The 8,873-nt window shown below is 42.0% G+C and overlaps 1 protein-coding gene across 1 annotated transcript; it reads left to right on the forward strand.

The window, feature by feature from the left end:
• The first annotated feature begins 1,427 nt into the window (after positions 1–1,427).
• Positions 1,428–8,563, forward strand: zgc:86896 (uncharacterized protein LOC415190 homolog). Its single transcript, XM_066642330.1, has 10 exons — positions 1,428–1,545; positions 2,253–2,330; positions 2,600–2,704; positions 3,411–3,633; positions 3,921–4,028; positions 4,630–4,836; positions 5,305–5,380; positions 6,172–6,365; positions 7,309–7,399; positions 7,984–8,563. The coding sequence occupies exons 2-10, from the start codon at positions 2,267–2,269 to the stop codon at positions 7,987–7,989; spliced, it is 1,074 nt and encodes a 357-aa protein (XP_066498427.1). The 5' UTR covers positions 1,428–1,545; positions 2,253–2,266; the 3' UTR covers positions 7,990–8,563.
• The last annotated feature ends 310 nt before the right edge of the window (positions 8,564–8,873 follow it).

The following is an 8,873-nucleotide window of genomic DNA, read 5'->3' on the forward strand; positions in this document are numbered from 1 at the left end:
GTGTTTGTGTGAGTGACTGTGTGAGTGACTGTGTGAATGTATGTGTGAGTTACTGTGTGATTGTGTGTGAGTGACTGTGAGTGAATGTGTGAGTGTTTGTGTGAATGACTGTGAGTGTTTGTGTGAGTGACTGTGTGAGTGTTTGTGTGAGTGACTGTGAGTGCATGTGTCAGTGACTCTGAGTGACTGCGTGAGTGTGTGAGTGACTGAGTGAATGTGTGAGTGACTGTGTGAATGACTGTGTGAGTGACTGTGTGAGTGTATGTGTGCGTTACTGTGTGAGTGTATGTGTGCGTTACTGTGTGAGTGACTGCGTGAGTGTGTGAATGACTAAGTGAATGTGTGAGTGACTGTGTGAATGATTGTGTGAGTGTATGTGTGTGTTACTGTGTGAGTGTATGTGTGCGTTACTGTGTGATTGTATGTGTGAGTGACTGTGAGTGTTTGTGTGAGTGTATGTGTGAGTGACTGTGAATGAATGTGTGAGTGTTTGTGTGAGTGTATGTGTGAGTGACTGTGAGTGAATGTGTGAGTGTTTGTGTGATTGACTGTGTATGTGATTGTGTGAATGTTTGTGTGCGTGACTGTGTGAGTGACTGTGTGAGTGTATGTGTGAGTGACTGTGTGAGTGACTGTGCGAGTGTATGTGTGAGTGTGGAGGTTGCCTTGACTAATACACTAGTGCAATGTTTGGGATCAAGGAGGCGTGACCTCTAGTGGTTTAGTGGGTGAACTACAATAACACAGGCAGGTGATGCAAATTGTTGAACTCTACTTTTGCCATTTAAAGGAACACTAGGTAAGATTTGTTTTTATTGTCCTGGGCTCCTCTTAAAGTGTCAGAGGGTAATTCACAATTACAGCTCTATCCTGAAATCAAGGTGGGGAGAGGGAGTGGGAGCTGGTTTCCTACTGTCCGTTATAAGTTACACAGTGCAGTTTCTGCAGTACAGAGCTCAGTATAACATCGACAGAGACACTATTTTCCCTATTACAGCTCATTGGAGCATCGCAATGACTTTTAAGCTGGAATTTTAAGGTGAAAATATAACCTAGTGTTGCTTTAACATGCAGATTCACCTCTGATTTCATTAGTTTTTAGTAAATACATAAACAAAGTCTGAAAGTACCATTCACAGGTAAATGGACATTGTGAATGAGTGAATTGTTCTGAAACATTGTTGGTGTTTACAAAGACAAAAAACCTTCAGTTTTGCATGGCATGGGCTCTTTAAAGGTACAGCTTCAGGGTCAGAGATTTCTTATCAAAGAGGAGCAGAGGGTGTGTTACAGCATTACAGCATGTGAAGAGGAAGGTAGAGTCGTGCAGGAGCATGTTTCAGTGCAGATGCTGTGTGTGTGTTTGTGTGTGTGTGTGTGTGTGTGTGTGTGTGGACACACCCTTCTCTCTCTCTCTCTCTCTCTCTCTCTCTCATTTGCACAGCTCTACTCTCACAGTCTGTTATTCGTGTCGACTGCCCAGAGTCCACGGACACACACACACACACACATCCATTCAACCTCACAAACTACTGGAACAGAACGGTGAGAGCCTAGATCATTCATTGATCTATCATTTAATTTCTCATTTACTTATTGTAATAATTTTAATTGTAATTCTCTGTGCAAAAGTCTTTGAGGAGCCAGATCTCAGGAATGATCTAATGCTTTTATTTTGTTATGTTTGAATCATATTTAATGCACTACAATAAATGTTTTAACTGCCTTTTGAGATTTTATTTATTGCTTTTTACTGTTTCTATCTATCTATCTATCTATCTATCTATCTATCTATCTATCTATCTATCTGTCTGTCTGTCTGTCTGTCTGTCTGTCTGTCTGTCTATCTATCTATCTATCTATCTATCTATCTATCTATCTATCTATCTATCTATCTATCAATCTGTCTGTATGTCTGTCTGTCTGTCCGTCCATCCGTTAGTCCCTCAGTGTTCACGACACTACTCTGAATTATACGCTTGTATTTAATAAAGAACTCTGTAACTGCACTAAAGTAGAGGTTCCTTGAGGAACAGCACTTTTGTGTTCTCTTAAGAACCAGCAGATTTCATGCATGGTTCTTCAGACAGATGGAGAATGTGTTGTTGTGTGAGCAGAAAGTTGAATTTGAGTGAGCAGCTGAACTCAGAGAAGTGCAGAGTGCATCTGAGCTCCATTCAGTTCCAGTGCTTTTCTACAGGACTGTGTGTGTGTGTGTGTGTGTGTGTGTGTGTGTGTTTGCTGAATTCCAGGTCCGTGCTGAAACATGTCTCTCTACAGTTTTGGTTTGGAGCCTCTGTCGTGTCATGCCTGGAATAAAGACAGAACCCGTAAGAGCCTCACAAAACCTCTTCCTCCAGGACGTTCTCTCTCTCTCTCTCTCTCTCTCTCTCTCTCTCTCTCTCTCTCTCTCTCTCTCTCTCTCTCTCTCTTTCTTAGACGCTCTGAGTGAAATCACATTACTGTCAGTGTAAGGTTTCAGTGCTGGATGCTCTCAGACCCACAGCCACTTCACACTAATTACTTAAAGGGCCCATAAGCTAGTTTAGGGACTGCCCCAAAGGAGGGCGCTATTCACATTGTGTCCTTGTCTTTTCAGAGATTGCTATCAGCCCTAACAGCAGCACTGTCAATATTTACCAGAAGAAAGGAAAGGAGTGGAATAAGATCCACGAGCTGAAGGAGCACAGTGGGCGTATCACAGGTGAAACAGCAGCAGATTTACTCATTAACTCAGGGATAAATCAGGAACCTGCCACTAAACAAACAGCAGAGGGCGGAGCACTCAGAGGGGAACAGTCACTCTGTTCTGTAGAGTTACGAACAAGAGCTTTACAGCCTTTATCCTAACACCACACGGCACTAATCCACTCACATTGTGTAATACCTGTGTAGCACCTATGTGATTGTGTGTAAAGGTGTAATATGATTGTCATAGGGACTGTGTAATATTTAGAGTCATGTCTTTGGCTGGAACAGTCTTTCAGTAGATATTTATTCAGTGAAATAAATGATTCAGTAACTGCTGTGAGTCATGTGTGAGATGTTTTATGTGTGTCCGTGTGTGTGTGCGTGTGTGTGTTTATTAATGTATGTTTGTGTGTATGTGAGTGAGTGTGTGTGTGTGTGTTTGTGTGTGTGTTTGTGTGTATGTGAGTGTGTTTGTGTGTATGTGTGTGTTTGTATGTGTGTGTGTATATGTGTGTGTTTGTGTGTATGTGTGTGTTTGTATGTGTGTGTGTATATGTGTGTGTTTGTGTGTATGTGTGTGTTTGTGTGTATGTGAGTGTGTGTGTGTTTGTATGTATGTGAGTTTATTAATATGTGTTTCTGTGTATGTAAGTATGTGTGTGCGTGTGTGTTTATTAATGTGTGTGTGTTTATTAATTTGTGTTTGTGTGTATGTACAGGTATAGACTGGGCCCCAGAGTCGAACCGTATCGTGACGTGTGCCGCGGACAGAAACGCATACGTGTGGACTCTCAGGGACGGCGTGTGGAAGCCCACCCTGGTCTTGGTCCGAATCAACAGAGCTGCCACCTGCGTTAAATGGTCACCACAAGAAAACAAGTTCGCCCTGGGTTCAGGCGCCAAACTCATCTCCGTGTGTTACTTCGAGAAAGAGAATGACTGGTGAGAGTCCAGCAAGCAACAGGGGACATTATCAGACCTCATTCACCCTGATACACAAAGTGAAGCTGATTTATCAACTGCACTCAGGTCTCCCCCTGTTTCTACATTGTACGAACGTTTCTTGAATCAAACAAAGAGAGGCGATGACACAAACACAGGGGTCATCACTGAGTGTCTCTGCTTTTCACTGAGTGTCTCTGTGTATGTTTTGTTGTTGTTGTTGTTGTTGTTGCTGTTGTGGTTTGAGTATCTGGGCCACTGTGATCAGGTGTGTTACCTGTGTGCAGGTGGCTGAGTAAACACATAAAGAAGGGGATCTGCTCCACGGTGCTGAGTCTGGACTGGCATCCCAACAATGTCCTGCTGGCTGCCGGCTCCTCGGATCTCCACTGCAGGTCTGTGCCCCTCGTTACTGTCCACACACTGTCCCCTCACTGTCCACTCTGTAAGACAATCCTCCCTCATTGGTCCACCTTGTAGATGTAAAGTCAGAGACAGTAGCTCATTTGTCGCTGCACAGTGTGTGTTGGTCGTCCTCTAGTCCTTCATCAGTGACACAGGACGCTGTTGGCTGGATGTTTTTGGTCAGTGGACTATTCTCAATCCAGCACAACACACACTAACACACCACCCCCACGTCAGTGTCCCTGCAGCGCTGAGATTGATCCACCACCACATCACCCCTGCTTTTTGGGGATCCTGAGCGCTGAGGAACTGGGGGAAAGGGGGCTGAAAATGTATGCAGAGCAACAGATGGGCCACAGTCTGTACCTGAAATACAAAGTGCTCGGGTGTGGTCAGATGAGCTGAGAGAGTGGACAGTGAGAATAAACTCATCTCCTCCAATGAGCCGTAGTCACATGAAACAGATTTTTTCCTGCACCTAGTGGACTATACCAAACCTATATTAAACATAGCTGCCCTCGTAGCCTTATCACCTGGTACAGCTGCAAGTGTTTGTAATATTTATGGGTTATTTGTTATAAACCGTTTCAGGGTTTTCTCAGCGTATATAAAGGAGATCGAGGACAAGCCAGGCCCGACCCCGTGGGGCTCTAAAATGCCGTTTGGAGAGGTTCTGCTGGAGAATAAAGACTGTGGAGGATGGGTGCACAGTGTTTCTTTCTCTCCGTCCGGAGACACTTTGGCCTGGGTGAGCCACAACAGCTCCATCAGTGTCGCAGACGCCAGCCAGGCCAAAGAGTAAGAGAAATATGTTTACTAAAGTTACAGGAGGCAAACACCCCTCGTTCTTCTCATATCTTTACTCTTGTGTAAATATTTGAGGGGTGTAGCTGCAGAAAGTGTCTTATTCCACTGGAAGATATTTTTTCTTAATTCAAGAAATAAGATAAAATGATGCTTAAAAGAAGCAAAAATATCTGCCAATGGAATAAGACACTTTCTGTAGATAAAATTATTTAAAACAGGTAAAAATTAGTTAGAAATAAGTTGAATAATCTTATTATATTCTTACAACAATTTCCAAATGAATAATAATAGATATTTAGACTAGATTTAAGTAAATTGTGCTTAGAATTCATTTTTTTGCAGTGTTCCTGCTGTACTTCATTTACACAGAAGGGTTTGTGTGGAGCAATATGTATTGGTTATTTTTTAGAAACCACTGGACGATATGGGAGGTGTTTAATGTTGTTTTGTGAACTGTAGGATCACTCAGCTGACCACTGACCATCTGCCTCTGCTGAGTGTGATCTACACCAACGAGACTGAGATTGTCGCTGCGGTAAACAGTGTTTTAATCTCCACTCTTTCTTCCCACATCACACACACACACGCGATGGTTCCCCTATATATATATATATATATATATATATATATATATATATTAGGACTTTCTATAGATATAATAATAAATGTAGTTAATTAATACTAACCGTAAACTTTCTGGAATTTAATTCATCATATGATAGATGTAGATCAAACCTAACTGTGACTTTTTCAATAGAACCGGTATGCACTTGTTCACTTTATTTAGTTGTTATACGATTATCTTGCGCTATTGTCTACTCTGCCTTGTACATCCAGTATCCTACCTCCTCCTATTATGATTATTTTGCACTATTGTTTACACTGCCTTGTGCATCCATTATCCTGCCTCCAAATCAGGTTATTGTCTTCAGTCAGTGTCCCATTGTCTCATGTATGTCTATCAGTGAGCTGCTGGTATCGTATGTCCTGCACTTGTCTTCTGTTTGTTCACCTTCATTTATTTATATACTTAGCTTAGTTGAATTTATTCAATTTTTTGTTAAATGTTACTGCATCTTGGAGAGGAGAGTAACGTAATTTCAATCCTTTGTATGTCCTGTACATATGCAGAATTGACAATAAAACTCTCTTGACTTGACACATTGGTTGTTATAGAAACAACCAGCTGTTTTGTGACAAAAAAACAAAAGAATTCTAAATAACCTGGTCACCTGGTCTTAGTGCCTTTCACACTGCATTCATCTCTCCGGCTCGGATCAGATAACACCAGTTGAATCTGCTGTTGGTTTTGTTTGTGAATCCCAGGGCCATGACTGCTGCCCGTATCAGTTCTCCTACAAAGCACCAGGGAAGCTGGAGTTTGTAAAGAAGTTGGGCGTCTCGAAGCAGAGCTCCAGAAACAACATGTCTGCCATGCAGCATTTCCGCAACCTGGACAAGAAGGCCACCACAGATGAGGAGGACAATGAGCTGAACACCCTGCACCAGAACAGCATCACGTAACAGCATAGGCTTTAATTCTGCTCTCCTGTTTCACTGATTTCCACTAACCTTTACTGGCTGATGGTTCTTTCTCATGTTATTTGTCATCATTTTACAAGTTAAGCAAAAGTTAATTCCACTGGGTAGCCACAATGGAGGAGTGTGAAGGTTAGCATTTTGACATGAAGGAACCTGGATCCAGACTGTGTTTGAGACACACTTTAATAGCAGTAATACATAATAACGTAGCCATGAGGTGCTCTCTGAAAAAAGGTACGGCATAGGAACATTACTGTCACTAAAGGTACAAACAGTGTAGTGTATCTTTAAAGGTACAGCAGTGGGGTTAAAATCCAGTTGTGTTCCCTAAAGGTTCATTACATTCACTTCTCCAGAAGGAGAACTACCACAGAGACAGCTTTTCTGACAGTGTATATATATATATATATATATATATATATATATATATGCCAAAGTCTGCTAGTCAAACTAATTACAGTTCTTGGAGAAAATGGAGCTATACCTCTGTAATAACTCAGCTATTGCTGCTCAGAAATACTTCATTAAGATAAATAAAGTAACATATTTACAGAAACATAGATTGATCAGCCACATTGCTGCTATTCCTGCAGTTTTCTTGACTGCACTGATACACAAGTACAGCACTTAAGTGTGACATTCATGATTTTAATCAAAAAACAATGTGTATAAAGCTCTGAGTGTGTCTCTCCACCATGTGCTGCTCTGCAGTCGGTTTGCGCTGGAAACCGCTCTAATGTGTTTACGAAGCCCCAGTGTCTGTAAATGTGTAAAAAAACAAAGTGTCTGGGTCGGGTATGCTAGGCTTTCTCTCTTTCTTTTCCCAACAGAGAAATGTTGAAAATGATGGATATTGCTTTACTGCTTCTCCATTGCTGGGTAATACTGACTGATTTTGCTGTATTATTATTTGAATTTCAGTCAACTGTGTGTTTTGGAGGGAAAGAAAACCCAAGTGGAGAAATTCAGTAGCATTGGTCTGGATGGGGCCATGGTGCTCTGGGATTTCAAGGTAAAGACTGCAGGAAAAATAAAAGTAGTTTCAGTAGAATATAGGTCTGAGTTCTTTAGGCTCCTTCAATCCCGAGAGACTGAGCCGTGGTCAGTGTGAACTTCAGTGTGAACATCCAGTGTCTCTCAGAACAGGAGCTGAAGGGTTATGTGTTGTGACTGTGAGGAGTGTGGTGTGTTCTCCCTGTGTCCGCATGGGTTCCCTCCGGGTGCTCTGGTTTCCTCCCATGCTCCAAAAACACACGTTGGTAGGTGGATTGGAGACTCAAAAGTGTCCTTAGGTATGAGTGTGTAAGTGTGTTTCACCCTGTGAAGGACTGGCGCCTTCTCCAGTGTGTGTTCCTGCCTCGCGCCCAGTGATTCCGGGTAGACTCCGGACCCACCGCCGCCCTAAACTGGATAAGTGTTACAGACAATGAATGAATGAATGAATGAATTTGTTAGGTGTGGAGGGTCACAGTGTGGAAGGAATAGCTGTAGTTAGTACACACCTCTAATAATACTCATCATTTAAATGTAATGCAATCTACTTCAAATTTCATCATCTTTACAGCATGACTTTCCTTCTCTCTGTTTTCTCCCCAGCCCTGAGCCCTGAGCCAATCAACATCCACACAGAGACACACCGACGATCTCACTGCGCTGATTAATAATGACCTGAGGTCAACAATGTACGCCATGTGTACAAACGTATCTACACTAGGAATATAATTATGATCATTGATAGATGAATGTGTTTGATGGCGTTCAGCCACATAAACATTAGTGAATCAGGGATTGTTCCAAAGTAGCTCCATTACGCCAGAGAACACAGTTCCATTGCTTCACAGCCCAATACTGGCTGTCTCTATACACCTCTAGTCTACTCTTGGTATTGGGAATGATGGCCTGAGGCTCTCACACGGTCACATATTTTCAGTCAATGCTTTACTATAGAAATTATCTGGATATGTTTGGACATATAGTGTATTATTTGTGTAATAACACAAATAAAGTTGCTATCTATTATTCTGAATCATGATGATATTGGCTTTCAGTAGCAGTGTTAACATGGAATATGAAAACTAGAGACTTTTATTAACACTATATGTTGCTTTGGTTTAAAGTTTTGTACACGTTTCTCTGATATTTTCATTAATAATCTAATCACCTGTAGAAAATAAAAATGATCTTTAAAAAGTCGTGTGTTGGTTCATTGTTTACTACATAAACCTCACGGTACATTTGTTTACACCATACTGAAATCCTATACGTGGCCGGCCACAAACCATGCCCACTGTTAACAGCAGCCAATGGAAACACTTTGGCGTGGCCCGTTGACCAATCAGATCACACGAACGCGGCAACGGCTGACACCAACGCGTCAGTGGCGTTTCAGAGTTCACACCCGTTTTGCGGCAGGGCCCGCCTTCTCTGCACTCTGATTGGCTGATGCTTCATACGTCACATTTGATCAGCGTATATAAATACGTTTG

Source organism: Hoplias malabaricus, chromosome 13, assembly GCF_029633855.1.
Source record: "Hoplias malabaricus isolate fHopMal1 chromosome 13, fHopMal1.hap1, whole genome shotgun sequence".
Lineage (NCBI taxonomy): Eukaryota > Metazoa > Chordata > Actinopteri > Characiformes > Erythrinidae > Hoplias > Hoplias malabaricus.